The sequence below is a fragment of the Condylostylus longicornis genome, unplaced genomic scaffold, assembly GCF_029603195.1.
Source record: "Condylostylus longicornis isolate FDR11 unplaced genomic scaffold, ASM2960319v2 ptg000004l, whole genome shotgun sequence".
Classification (NCBI taxonomy): Eukaryota; Metazoa; Arthropoda; class Insecta; order Diptera; family Dolichopodidae; genus Condylostylus; species Condylostylus longicornis.
The window spans coordinates 15,378,032-15,393,546 of record NW_026577973.1 but is presented as its reverse complement, the minus strand read 5'-3'; the positions used below and the strand labels follow the sequence as shown (position 1 = coordinate 15,393,546).

Here is a 15,515-nt window from a genome sequence, read left to right as displayed (position 1 = left end):
ATTAATAATATTCATCATAAAATTTAAATTTTCAATTCCTTTTTTCTTATTGAACTTTGATAAGCCAGCATCCTCAATCTACTATGTATGTATATACATATATATGTATAGACGTATATAGAGACCACTTAAGTTGTGTTCATTATTGTATTACGCATTAAATTTTTAATAAAAAGATTTGTAATGATTTTTTACATGATCGTATTTACAATATATTTTAATTTTAATATTTTGTATTTTATATAGAGTTATGGAGCTAAACAAATCAATATTAATTAAGAAACCATAAAGTTGTATACTAAAGTATAATTTTAATATTACATCAGAATGTATGGACTTTTGGACTTTTTACTTGTGCTTAATTTTTCCTTTAATTTTTTCCTTTTTTTTTGTTTTGTTATCAAAACCGTCTATTCAACAACAGAAAGTACAAGTACATATTGCTTTGTTAAAACGGCAAAACAAAATAAAAACAAATATTGTACATATGGACATACCATATGTATACATATATGTAAATGTAAACATACATATATAATATGTATACATACATATATATGGGCTACCCACATTCCACCTAATTTAAATTTTATGTACTTAATTAATTTGTCTGCTATGGTAATTAATAATAAAATTTTAATACGATTGATTTTATAAGTATATATACTTAATAATGAAAATGGTGGGCGAATGACCTCCACTTAATAACTTAAATATGTCAGGATGTATAAAAGAAATAATTCAATAAAAAATTTTACTATCCATTCATAATGTGCATAAACCGTTCACAATGTAATTTCAACTCAAAAATTAAATTATTTCAGTAATTTGCTTGATCTGATTTGATCTGATACATATGTAGATGTTATATGAACATGTTGTATATATAACTGTAATAACTGTAGTATATACTGTTAAACTAGAATAATTCGAAATTTTAATTTTCACAACGATGTATGAAAATTTGAATTATAAAAAAAAAAAAATTTAAGTCGCAGTTGTGGAAGAATGTAGCTAATAATTGAGTAGCATAAAATGAGCGTGCTATATTCTATAAATTAGAAATTTTAATAAGATGCCTGTAAAAAATTTATTAAAATAAAAGAAGCAATTCTGCACAAATTTTGATTATTTAGGAAAAATTTAATAGCAATTGTTTAAATTTATTTAAATTCAATAATTTTCCTTATTATTCAAATGCAAAAGATTTAATAAAGTTGAAAAATTATTACCTTAATATTAAAAGTTGTCTCTATAAATAAAAAGTTAAATTAAATAGTTTAAAAGCCAAAGCCCACCAATTTTCCTTTTCCTTTTTTTCTATGTTATTTTAGAATTTATATTGAAATTTTGGGTATTAATTTTTCTATTCAGAGAATCCAAAAAATACAATTTCGATTATACAATAAATGTAGGTCTAAAAATTTAAGGTAAGAGAAAAATAATTTTTATAAAAAAAAAAAGCAAAAAAAAAACACTATATGAGGTCATAAAGAAATCCAAACAATCGGTACAATAAAATTATAATTTATATAGTAAATTACTTAAAAGCTCTAAAGTATTTGCTCTCCCCGCTTCTACATATTTCTGCTTGTCTATAGCAAAAGAATGCTACAGGTACATATATATTTATATAGTTTCATTTATTTTACAAATTTATACACATATTTATAGACTTACAAAAAAAAAAAAAAAAAAAATTTCAAGAACTAAATAAGAGCCGTCGCAAAATCATTAAACTGATAAGACAATGAATTCTTATCAGCCAGACATTTTATACTCATTTATAAATAAAGAATGAAAGAGAATATATTATATGCTTTACAGGTCTACATACTTACATACATTATATATATATAAATACAAATTAAAAAGCAAAAAGTTTAAATCAAAATTCTTATAAGTTTGCGATTTATATTACTAATTTAATTTTATATAAGCTAGGACAGCTCATACGTTTTTATTTCTAAATAATTATAAAGTCCAAAAAGAAGAAGTTAAAATAAAATAATTCATAATTTGAAAATTTTATTCAGTTGCAAAATTATTTTTAAATAGTCAACAACAAAAAAAATTTTACTAAGAGAAAACAAAAATACAATAATACAGGAACTAAACAAAAATAAAATTATATAAACCTTAAAAATTAATTTAAAATTACTAACTAAAAAAATTTATTATATAAATAATTATTATTATGGAATTTAAAAAATTTGAATTAAATCAAATAGATTATAATCGAAATTTTCCAATAACACCGCCATATTCTTATGATTATAGTAGTAGTATTAATTCGAATTTATCATTTAATAATAAAAAAACATCAGCGACAATAATATCTGATTTTGAAGATAAAATCCCAATTTCACTATTTTTACCAGTTGAAGAACAATATTTATGCTTACCATCACCACCATTAACACCACCAAAACAAGACGAAAATAATTTTAAAATAGAATTGGATAATATTGCGGAAGAACAATTTTATAAACAGGATAATAATAATAATATCAAGGAATCTACAGCAAATATAAAATCTAATTTCATATCAGTATTTTCTGAAGAAAATCATAATTTATGTATAAAAAACAAGATTGATAATTTAAAAAAAAATCAAGAAAATTTAACAACAGCACCGGTTCGAACTAGATCAGTTATAATGAAAGTTGATCCAGATCAAATAATTACAGAAATTAGACCGAAATCTTTATTAGAAACAAATCAAAATGATGATTTTATTTGTCATTGGATTAATTGTTACAAGTAAGTGTTTTATTCAATTTATTTCAATTTCTACTATCAATTTTGATTGCCTACTAAAATTGGACATAACACTTTTAATATGATCATAGTTTTCTAAAATGGCTTATTAAATGCAGTTTATTTAATACCATTTACATATTACTTATTTTTATATTAACTCTTGAATACTCGTATAATATACCTAATAATAATGATAAAATTTTTTCTTATATTTTCAGAATTTTCGACTCATTAGAATCCCTTGCATTTCATGTTACACAAGTACATGCTGTAGTAACTGCTGAAGGACTATATTATTGTAAATGGGTAGGATGTACACGTTCTGATAGGGGTTTTAATGCTCGATATAAAATGCTTGTTCATGTTCGAACTCATACAAAAGAAAAGCCCCATAAATGTCATTTATGTACAAAGAGTTTTTCTAGAGCTGAAAATCTTAAAATACATTTACGTTCACATTCAGGTGAAAAACCATATATTTGCCCATATGAAGGTTGTAATAAAGCATACTCAAATTCATCAGATCGTTTTAAACATACTAAAACACATTCTACACAAAAACCGTATGGCTGTAAAATTCCAGGATGTCAAAAAAGGTATACAGATCCATCATCCTTACGTAAACATGTAAAAACATTCAAACATAATCAATTATCAATACAAGAAAATCAAAATAAGCAAGAAAATTTGGAAGCTAAAGAAGCTAATAAAAATATAAACCAACATGAAATACATCAAGAATTTCTATCTCTTATAAATAAAACTGATAATTCACCATCACTTTCATCTTATTCTCCACCAACACCAATATCACCAATTATTGAAATAGATAACCGTGATCGTAACCAATGTACGCCAAATATATCAATGCCAGAGTACACAATATGTAAAGAACAAATAATTGATGAATCAATGTCTTCCTGCCATTTTGATGATGGCTATTTTGATACCCAAGCAAATAAAAAATACTTTAAAATTGATAATAGTTTATATTATGATCAACCATTAGAATTAACTGGCGGAGTATCAACATCTCACGAATTTACTTCTCAAACAACATCTTCTTTGCATTATTGGAATACAAAATTCAATAATCATTATCATCAATATGATAGTGAAGTGATGTTAAGATCGAATTTTGAATATGAACCTATTAGTGAGGCAATGAATATAGATCTTCCATTAGATTTAACAATTCATCATCGGTAATCTTTGTAGTGAAAGCATACATGCATACACAACTACATGCTACATACATAACGTACATATATATTTTTTTTAATTTTAATTTTACATTTAGTTACGATAGTATTCATCTAGTCAGTTTGAATATTTAGAAAGTAATGTAATAATAATTGTTATTAGTTTTTTTATTGAAATGTTTAATTAAAATACATAATTTTTTTCATATAAATACAAAAAGGATTTTATTTAATTAACTTTAATGCTAATTTTAAGCGTATAAAAATGAAAAGCAACATCATGAGATTCACATGGGTATATGTAAATGTTCACATTTAAGTTTATACATGTACTGTATGTATGAACACAAATATCCTTCCCGATGACAAACCTGTGGTTTAATTACCAATTGAAGAAATCAATCAACCCGATATTTACCAAACTTCTCCCTTTAAGTTCCGCAATAAATAAAATTTACACAAAAAAAAAATTTTCAGAAAATGCGGGTTGTACAAAGCCACATTATACGGAATTATGTTTCCGTACAAATTAATTTGATTTTTCAAGAAAGCCATTTTATACCCTGAATCTTCGTGAAGTTGGTGTTTGCAACTACTTGAAGGAGTCGTCTGCGGTATAGACATACATATATACATATGTATGTATATATTCTTGCTCCGTCCTTGCACGGTAATTCAAAATCGACACCAAGCTCTCACAAGTTTTTTTCTTTTGTGCCAAGGATAAACCCTATTGTAATTGGATCAATGTGGACAACGGGTTCGGGTACCTGCCACATAACTCATAGAGTTTATTTTAATTATTACATAAACTAATAAAGGTTTAAATATGAAATTTTGTATACGTATGTCCAATTACATACGGGATGGCTGCCATACAACTACAAAAGTTAATCGTGGCAGTCGTGTGTCCAAATATATGTAGGTGAGATATATTTCCGAACTTTTCGTTGAATTGCTTAACAGGTTCTTGCCATACAACTCCAAAAGTCAATTTTAAATGTTTCGAAAAATAATAAGCTCAAATTTATGGGCAGGCGTATTGGACGTACGATTATAGATCAAACATATCCGAGAAGTTTCTATAGAATGGTTTCACAGATTCGAGCACTTGCTATACAACAATGAAAGGTGCAGGGTATACTTACTTGTTTATATTTTATTCATTAAATGCAAAGTAAAACTTTGAATCCGTCTAATAAAATAAGTTCTTTCAAATGAAAAACGTAATTTGATAAAAATGTAATATAAACATTTAATTAGAATTCTATAAAAGATAGCAAGCAGCCCTTATAATTAATATACATATCTAGAAAATTAATTTTCTGTAAACCCGCTTTTTTTTAATTTCTAAATTAATTTCATTAACAACCAAAATTCAAATATTATATTTCCAGAAATTTCATCAATTAGTTCCTTAAATATAGTAAAAAGTGTAAAATCCTTAAATATAGTAAAAAATGTATTAAATAAAATTTCAAGAAAATTGACATACATATGTTAATATACATACATATAATGAAATTTAAATTCGAACCGCAGTAAAATTCCATAATTGCTGACACTTGATCTCAAAAAGTTCATAGTTGACTATAATAATCGACAGATTTTATATGTAGTAAATAATGTACCACAAAATTTCAGGGAAATTCACTAATTATTTTGTTAAAAATAATCAAAAAAATAAGTCTTCCAGTAATAAAGATCCAGTTCCTAATCCTTTTAAAAATACCTAGTTCATTTATGGTTATACTTATGTAGGTAATCGTATGAGTTCTAAAGTAACAAGTTATTTATATAATATGTATATATGTATTTCAATTAAAAATACATATGTACATACATAGGTACATAGATATAAGTGTCATTTCTTTAATTAATAATTTTTTGAGATTTTGCTGGTTACATGCTGCTTTTGCATTGCTTTTAGATCTCGTAAAACAAAACTAGGCAGAATTTTAATTGTGTATTGAGCTAATTAAGTATATATTTTCAAGTTTACGTTTCAAGTAACTCATTTATAACTACTTATTTACTTAAATAAAATAAGTTAACATAAAAATACCTTTATACCTATTAGATTTAATAAAATAACTTATTCATTGCCATAGAAATTTTCAGAGATAGCCATACGAAACTGGTTCCACACCATGCAAGGATAATTTATAATTTGCTTTATAAAAAAAACACTTTGGAAAACGGTCAGAATATTTCATCAGGAATTAAGAAGTTAATTTGAAAATATTTTGTATAAATTTTTTTCAATTAGAGCACTTGCGTGAGGTTGCAACTACAATAATAAAATAAACAAAAATTTTTTTTACAATTAATTTATTTTTAATCTCAAATTGTCCACAGATGTTACTATAAATTTTTCAAAATTATAGATTACTTTTATGACAAAATCAAATTTATTTCTTGAATTAAAAAAAACAGTCCATTTAATTTTTTGTTATTAGATTCTTATACATATACATACTTATTTTGTATTTAATGAAAATATTATACCGTATGTGTTTATTATGTATAATAAACACTTTTTCTATTAAAGTAAATTTCTGTCAATATTTTTAAACATTAATAAACAAATGTTTTTCATTCTTTTAACAGTTAGGTGCGGATAGTCTTAAAACTACATGTATAAATACATTTATTGATTCAACTTATTTCATGTCATTAACATAAGCATCTAATTCAGCATCAAGTTCTTCAGCGGTTGGCTGTGGGCCCGCTCTGACATTTCGACCACCACCTCCTCGGCCGATTCTTCTGCCACGAACAATTCCACCACCTCTTCGTATTTTTCCTGGAACTATTTGAAAAATTTGAGTGAATTTAATTAGAAAAATGTACATTCATATTTAATTAAATTAAGTTGAATTTAAATAAAATTTTTAAAGCGAAAATTTACTGAACAAATTCGATCTACTTTGGCAATTCAGGGTATTATGTAGATTAAAAAAAAAAAAATAAAAAATGTATCACTTCAACACCCCCAAATATTTTGTATATTATAAATAATATGATATTCTTACTTGGACGTCTTAATTTATTTGGGCTTCTTTGTGGTATTCTATTTGCTCTTACTGGAGGTACTTCAGAGGTTGCGAACTGTATATTCATTGGCCGACCATCTAATGGTACCCCATTATACTGCTTCATTGCTTTAGCTGCATCACTTCTTCTTTCAAAAACTACATCCGCCGTTCCTAAAGATAGAAAAATCGATTAATAGATTCAGTTCGTTCTTAATATGATTCTGAAAAATTTCTAAAAACCTAAAGATCTTCCAGATCTATCATAATGTACTGCTGCACTTTTCAATGGGCCAAAATCCGCAAATAGTTCATGAATATCTGTGTCTGAGACTCCAAAATCCAAATTTGATACAAGTAATTTCGATGATCCAATGCTACTAGCCGTTTTCAATCCTCTTTTTGGTCCATCATATAAATCATGTTTCCAAGCGCTGTTTACATCACCCTAGAAAATTGGATTTCATTTTGTTGGATGCATGTTCACCTTTCTATCTACGTATGTAGTGTATGTATGCTGAATTTTCTTTTGTTGAAGAAATTCACACATATGTTATATTAACGATTGACTGAAGTTGTTTATTTTACATTTATTACAATGAAAATGCAAGGGAGTATTAAAATAGAACTGACATCAGCACAGATTATGATTGTTTTATAGACTGATGATTTCTATTTATACATTTTCGGTACAAAAATTTTATACTATGTAGACAATCATTGAATATTTCTCTGCAGGAACAGATAATATATGTTTTTAGTTGCTAATTTCTTGCTTTATGTTAATTAAACAGGCATAACTTAAAAAAATAAAAAATTATGTAAAAATAATTGAGGGCAGACATTTTGTTTTTACATATCGCGTGGATTCACATACACGCAAATAATATTAATTATATGCTTTTCAAAACAAAGCTGAAAAACAAAAAAAAAAGATAAATGTCCAAAATATTTTTCAAATTACTATATCAGAATATGCAAAACTCTTAATTTCACACTTTCATTATGATTGAAACGGGCCCCTAATTTTAAAGGTGAGTCCACTTTTTTTTTATTTCTTTTTTTTTTTTTTTTTTTTTAGAAATCTCAACACTTCACAACTTTTCTTTTAATTTGAGCGAAAAATCATTTTTCAATTGAAATACTTCAGCAATATTAATAATTAAGATGAATTATTCTCCATTTTCATTACTAGTTTCAATTTCAAAATAAAATATTTTGTCCATAATTCTCATATTTTACCCTCGTATATTTTGCATTCTGCGCTCCCCCACGATTTCTTCCTTTTATAATTCCACCAGCAATGATTCCGGAACGGCGGCCACGTAAGCCACCACCACGTCCACCAGCTCCAGCTCCTCTTCTTCTTTGAGTGCGTATAGCACCACCTTTTCCGCCTCTTTTTTGTTGCCGATTTGATTTTATAATTTCATCTAAACTCATATCAATTTTGTCCACCATTTTGAATTTTTCCTATTACGGTTTTCAATATCTACTTTTCAGAATTATGCCTTCGTAAAAATTAACCCGAGTTGAAATTTATTTATTAATAATTATTTTTTTGATAGATTTATTCTTATTTAATTTCTTGCAGAATTTTTATTTTTTTATGAATTTCCTTTAAATTTTATGAACCGATTAGAATATCCACTATTTCCCGTATCCGTATATTTCGTACTCGTACACACTTCGTCTTAATTAACAACCAGTCACTTCACAGTTCACTTTATTTGATGAAATTACGAACGATAATGAAATAATAAAAAAGTGAAAGCTAGTTTACATTGTTTATTAGCCGACTGTCATTCACAAATAGTGTTCCCACAAAAATTAAAGAATCAAATTTACACAGAAAGAGTATTATGTTTGAAAGGGTTCATTTCAGAAAGAAAATCTCATTCAAGGTATATAAATTAATATTTTTATTTGTATTTGCTTATATATTAAAAGTCGATACTAGTTATGTGGTCTGTAAAAGATAAAATTTTAATTCCGTAAATAAATTTATACTCTGGGTATATTTATTGGTAGTTTTAAAAAATGGAGAATAAAGCATGTGAACATAATCATTTACACGAATTTATCTCGAAAAAAACTGTTTAAAATGATGTCAGTAAAAGTATATATATTTATTTTTAATGTACAGTATGTATTTATTTTTAACAGTCACTGTTAAATAAAATCATATAACATTCTTTATGTCACTTTTAATTATAAAGCATATTTTTTAGTATATTATTTATATAATATACTAAAAAATTATTGAATAAATCGATTCCTATTTTCCTATTTTCAACTCTTTTCGTTATAAGGAAGAGTTTAAACATCAAGAAAGTTTGACAACTTTATTTAATCTAATGATAATTTCATGAAAAGGTAAATGATACATTTAATGTAACAATTAGCATTATGAAACGTGGTTGGTAATTTTATAAACGCGAGATGAAAAAATTTGCCTTATTTTCAAAAATTTATGAACTAAGAGTATCAACAAGAAGCATTAAACTATAAACATAATGAAGATGCAGAGATGTAAAAACTTCAAAATTGGAGAAGTCGTGAACGTGTTTGTTTTTGCACGATTCTCACATATAATTTTTGTTATAATTCTTACATATAACATAATTTTTGGACAAGCTGAATTGACTTTAATATATATGTTGGTGTTGTCAAAAGTATGCTTATTTAATAAAATTTTCTTTTTTGTTTCTTTTCCTTCTTCACTCCGAGGAGGAGCATAGGGCTATAGTACTTGGTATCATATTTAATCATGCCCTAGTTTCATTGCGTAATAGAGTTTTATAGAATATTATGAATGTATGAAAATTACTTGTGCACTATATTTATAAATATTGCATATTAAGTTATTACATTAGGTATAATTTTTATAGCGATCTGACCGGAATTTACCCTTCGAATAAAGGACAGGTACCATAACCATAACACCAATGGTGAGGTATTAAGTAAAATTTAACTTACTGTTTTTATTTTTTTATATTATTAATTAACTTTCATCCTTTATATTCAAAAACGTATTTATAAAATTAATTATTTTCAGATAAACTAAAAAAAAACAAATGTTTTAAATAATGTATTTATTAATGTTTACATTAACTAAACCAATTCCAACAATATAGTCTAATGGAAAAGCGCTCTTGTTATAGTATATACGTATAGTGCACTAATAGTATTTAATGCACTTTTTTTCAGCTCGAAAATTTTCTTTTTTGCCGTTAAACACAATTATCAAATTTTATATTCAGTTAATTTTTTAAGTTTTTGTTTTTTTAAGTCGCTTTAACTTAATATTTATTTCGAAATTTTTGAAATACATACATATTTACATACGTATTCAACCATTGTTAAGAATTCATTAAAAAAAATTAAAAAGTAAATGTCAAATATTTGCTTTTTGACATTTTTATAAATTCATACTGCATTTGCAATATTTGAAACGGTAAAGCTGAAATACTTTGATTCCACTTTTATGTCAATCATCAGTCATTATCTCTACTTTCATTACAACTTTCATTTGTCAAAAGTTATGTTTTTTACAAGAATTTCTCGTTTGGTAAAAAACATTGAAATTTTATTTTAAGTTTATAAAAATATCTAAAGTTGATTTTTAAAAAACAGTTTTAGAGATTTAACTGTTTTCACTGTTTATAATTGCAACATGTTTTGAGCATTTACTTAAGGAAACTTTTTAAATTATACGTAAATAAATTCCAATTATAACGCAACAAAATTTCGAGGGAGAAGTTCGATTGTGTTTAGCTTATGAAAAGGGCAATTAGGAAATGCAAAAATCAATTAGTGCTACAAAAAATCCAAGTTATAGAAAATGCCATGTGAAGGTTGTAACATTCAATTTACAGTTTTTAAAAGAAAACGTAACTGCAGTGAATGTAGGTAGGTTTACTTTGAAAATTATTGCTTTCAAATATTATTATGAATGCGGAGAAAAAACGATAATTTAGTAAAACTTTGTTTGATTTTATTACTTTGGTTTTATATTCATGTTTATGACGATATTTCTTTTTATGCAGACTTGTCTATACTGTAATATTTTTTATTCTCTTTTACATTTATGTAATTTCGTATTGTTTTGTTTCAATTATCGATTTCACTAATTAAATTGACGTCTTTGTTTCAGGCGATTCTACTGTAATCAATGTCTAGTCAAACGTAACAGTTCATCAATTTTATGTGAAAAATGTATAATTTTTACGAAACGACCTTTATTAAAGGTTGATTTACAGAAATTAAAACCAAAAGATTTAATATTTTATTTACAATCAAAGCATATATCAACAAAAGGATGCGTTGGTAAGTGTTAGATAAATTTCTCTAATTAAGAAACTAGATATTAAAATAAAATATTTGCTCTTGGGTAGGTATGCCAAAAATGTATTAATAGAATTCAATATTCAAAGCTTCATAATTATATTCAGTAAATTTTAAAAAATATTTTTACTATTTAGAAAAGGATGAATTAGTTAACCTAATACTGGCTCATGTAAATTCTTTAGACAATACTTCAAATAGTTACAAAAGCGAAAATAATTCACCAAAAAATCAATCGAATAGTAACCATTTCAAGCATTCTTCTTCTTCAAATAGTTTTAGCAGCAGCAAAATGGGTTCGCAAGATAATTCAAATCCATTTGACCAAATAAAGCAAACATGTCATAATCTTTTTACTAGTTTTACTGACAAAATAGCTGCGGATTTGAATTTGGCGAATCAAAATAAATCGTCAAATCGACAAGAAAATAGTGCAGGAACGTCTAGGCCTGACAACGTTTCAGATCAACCAAGAGTTGTTAGGTGTGAAATACCAACTTATAGAAGTCAGAACGACCAAGTTTCGATGAATTCTGAAGAACGAGATCGAAGACATAGCGCGAAAGTCCCCGGAAGAAACTCTATCGTGCCAAACTCAAATGAAGCAAGTAGTTTTGAAGATAAAAGTTCTAAATCTAATACGGCAAGTACAACACCAAGTAGTCCAACAAGTCCTTTAAAAAGTCCTTCAAATTCAAATTCTACTCATAGTCTGGCTCAGGAAGCGGAATCAAATTTAACTACAGTAAATGAGGAACAAAAAGAGTTTGGGAGAAAAAATTCGAAAGATATGCCTAGTATTCATAAAAAATCTAACTTAAACAATAAGAAAATGTTTAAAAACGTTTTTTCAACTGAAAACTGTGGTGATTTAAATGGTTCTCTGATAGAAAACGGAACAAATAGTGCAAATAATTCTGGCTGTGAATGTTCAGACGACGAAATCATCGCTAGTTTTAAAGAAAGAAAAAGGAAGTCTGAAAACACACTTCAAAATTCTGGAAACGAGCTGAAAAGTCCAGAAAAAGTCAACTTAGACAATAAAGAAGTAAATGAATTATCAATCAATTCGCCACAAAAATGCGAAGACTCTTCCACTTCTTCCTTTGAAGAATTAGGAGCAGTAGGAGGCAGCAATCTCACACCTCATGATGGTAAATAAATTTATTTAACATATTCTAGTTAAGAATTGATAAAAAATAAATATTGTATGTTGTTTAAGCTAACCTTGGAAATGTTTCTAATGATAATGAGCACTGGCAAATTGTTGGAAAGGATTCAGAAGAAAATGTAGAGAACTTAAAAGAAAATTCAAAAAAAACTACCTCTACAGAAAATGACACCTCCTCAAGCATTCCGAAAAATAACCCCTCTGTTCATTCTTCTGTAACCACGTTAGCTGTATTTAATGACCGAGGTTTAGCTTCTGTTTCACCGCTCGACTCTATTGATGTTCAACGACAACGACGCATTCTTCGAAGGCGTTCAGACGGTTACATTTATAATCAAAATCGGGCTAATACCGCAGCTGCACTAGATATGATGTATGATGTTATTCAACCTGATGTTGGAGTTCATTTTCCCCTTCCAGGCCGAAGCAATGTTAATCACATAATCACAAACAATATGTCACCAGTTGATGAAGAATCCGATAATGAAAGCGAGGAACAAATATCGATTACTCGCAAACGTCTCAAAAAAACATGTGCAACATGTGGTAAAAGTAAAAAAAATTTAAAAAAGCAGGTGCTCAAATTTAAAAAACACTTAGAAAATTCAAATATAACTGAAGAGGAAATAAAGCAAGAACTAGATGCATTTTTGGAATATTTAGAAAATCGTTCCAAATCATTTGATGGTTCTGAAGATTCGGAAGGTTCGAATCGGGAATTTCAAATCGATTTAGGAACTTTGGGACATCGATTAGCAGAATTACATTACGAAGCGGCAGCAGCTGCGGCTTTGTTAGGAGATGATGAAGGAATTCATGTTTACGCGCACAATGAAGATGACGGACCGTTAATTACAAATGGACGTTATGATAATCGCTTCTTAAATTTAAATGACTTTCAAACGAAGTAAGTTGAATTCAATGAATTATTAATTTTTGTATGATTTTTTAGGAAAACGAAAAACGTTTTGTTTTCTAGGGAGGAAATTGACGAGTTATCCGTAAAACAATTAAAAGAAATATTAATGCTTAACAGAATTGATTACAAAGGATGCTGTGAAAAACATGAACTTTTAGAAAGAGTACACAGACTTTGGAAAGACTTACAGGAATGTCCAGGTACTAGTTTTGAAATATCACATGACAGTACATTTAAATAAAAGAGCATTTTTGATAATTAAACTCTGACTTAGCACTGAAGTTTCGATGCTGGTTTTACATTTCAATTCTGTACGTGTTTTCTGTATGATTTTTCAGTTATTTTGAAAACTAATAATAGGTTATAAATAAGTAAACGCTATTTTGCAGTTTTAACATTACTGCACCGTGAACTTTTTTTCTACAAATACCATATTTGAGTTACATTTTTAATCTTAATTTTATTTAAATGCTAAGTTAGAAATTAAAATACAAACAGAATTATCAAAATACTCAAATACTTAATAACTGGTTTTAAAAATAGATGTCTACTTTAATCTTTGATTAAAATGAGACATTATTCCATCAAAAAATCCTGTTTGATTTAATATTTTTATAGCTGTAGAAAAATTACCTACTGACGATCTTTGCAAAATATGTATGGATGCACCAATAGAATGCGTTATTTTGGAATGTGGTCATCTAGCAACTTGTACAAATTGTGGTAAAGTTTTAAACGAATGTCCCATTTGTCGACAATATATAGTTAGGGTAGTCCGTTTCTTCAGAGCATAAATAGTCAATACATAAAAAGATTCAAATATAAAAAGGTTTATATTTTAAACTTGCAAAACTTTCAATTAAAATCTTGTATAAAAAGTAACTTAATAATATAATTTTTGCGTAACCACTTAAATGTAAATATGTACTATATATTTGAATTATAAAAAATATTTGGCGAAAATCTCAAAATATTTAATCCTCTAATGCTCTAATAAATCTTAATCCCATAATAAGTTTTGTCTTCAAAGCATTACAAACCTATAATTTGGAATCTTGTTACTATTTCAATTATCTACAATATTAGAAATCAGATATTAAATGCTCGTAGTTTTCATTGGTTATACATGTTTATATTAATAAATTAGTTATAGCCATAAGTTGAAATTATCTAGAGCGGCAGGGAACTAATTCTGCTCTAGTATAATCTAGAGATTATACTAATTCTGCCTTGAAGTGCTTACGTGCATTAGAGAATTAAATAATAACAAAAATTATAAATACGTATGTACGTATGACGTCAAAATATAAATTATATAATTACATAATGCATAATATGTATATAAAATTTATTTATTTCCATAAACCAAATTCAGTCAAATTCATGGAAGTAACAAAATTCGTTTCTAAGTTTTCTTTACTGTATTTTAAATTTTCAACTTGCAAATTTTGTTTCGTTAATTTAAATTCTTTAATTTTATTTGGACAATATTTTAAATATTAAATTCAAACATAAGAATTTATAAGAAAATAATTAAAACTAAATATATGGTTTAGTATACTTATATCGCGTGCTTAGGGAGGTTTCTTTATCAATCTAGCTTATGTTCTTTGTTTAGTACATTATTATAAATATTTGATCTCACAAAGTATGTAAATAAAGTGTACGAATCAACTCTACGGCTTATTTAAAATGACAACCGAGAGGGGTTAGAATTGCTTTAACATATAAGACTGTGCTCTACTATAGGTTGCCAAGATCAGGAGAAAGGAATTGAAAACAGTGCTAATACTCCTTTTTTTGCTATTTTTATTTTTTTTTATTATTTACAAAATATATTTGAATTAAATCAACTAATTATATGTTTAAATTAATTAAGAATAGTTTTTTATGCCTATATGTATACAATTACATGCATAACAAATAATGTACTTTATATTTTTGAGGAATTTCTTAAAGCAAAATTTATAAAGCTTTAACGTTTTTGCATTTCGTCTGCAATATTTTGTTTAATATTAAATTTTTACTAATTAGGCAAAGATGAAATCTTTTAAATTATTTTTAACAGGATCAAAATT

At 26.5% G+C, this 15,515-nt stretch overlaps 3 protein-coding genes across 4 annotated transcripts; 2 read left to right on the top strand and 1 right to left on the bottom strand.

Annotated features, from left to right (window-relative positions):
* The first annotated feature begins 2,123 nt into the window (after positions 1 to 2,123).
* LOC129612315 (zinc finger protein GLI2) lies at positions 2,124 to 4,061 on the top strand. The gene is made up of 2 exons (XM_055525863.1): positions 2,124 to 2,763; positions 2,982 to 4,061. The coding sequence occupies exons 1-2, from the start codon at positions 2,198 to 2,200 to the stop codon at positions 3,970 to 3,972; spliced, it is 1,557 nt and encodes a 518-aa protein (XP_055381838.1). The 5' UTR covers positions 2,124 to 2,197; the 3' UTR covers positions 3,973 to 4,061.
* A 2,269-nt stretch (positions 4,062 to 6,330) lies between these two features.
* On the bottom strand, positions 6,331 to 8,726 carry LOC129612333 (THO complex subunit 4). The gene is made up of 4 exons (XM_055525883.1): positions 8,243 to 8,726; positions 7,244 to 7,448; positions 7,001 to 7,174; positions 6,331 to 6,777 (listed from the first exon to the last, which is right to left on the bottom strand). Exons 1-4 carry the CDS (start codon positions 8,459 to 8,461, stop codon positions 6,629 to 6,631), a joined length of 747 nt encoding a protein of 248 aa, XP_055381858.1. The 5' UTR covers positions 8,462 to 8,726; the 3' UTR covers positions 6,331 to 6,628.
* A 1,826-nt stretch (positions 8,727 to 10,552) lies between these two features.
* LOC129612258 (GATA zinc finger domain-containing protein 14) lies at positions 10,553 to 15,448 on the top strand. Of its 2 annotated transcripts, XM_055525808.1 has the most exons (6): positions 10,553 to 10,912; positions 11,157 to 11,329; positions 11,485 to 12,501; positions 12,570 to 13,425; positions 13,498 to 13,637; positions 14,056 to 15,448. In XM_055525808.1, exons 1-6 carry the CDS (start codon positions 10,845 to 10,847, stop codon positions 14,229 to 14,231), a joined length of 2,430 nt encoding a protein of 809 aa, XP_055381783.1. In that variant the 5' UTR covers positions 10,553 to 10,844; the 3' UTR covers positions 14,232 to 15,448. The 2 variants fall into 2 exon arrangements, with proteins under 2 accessions (XP_055381783.1, XP_055381792.1); XM_055525817.1 differs by lacking the exon at positions 10,553 to 10,912 and having other exon boundaries at positions 11,196 to 11,329; positions 11,398 to 12,501; positions 14,056 to 14,849.
* The last annotated feature ends 67 nt before the right edge of the window (positions 15,449 to 15,515 follow it).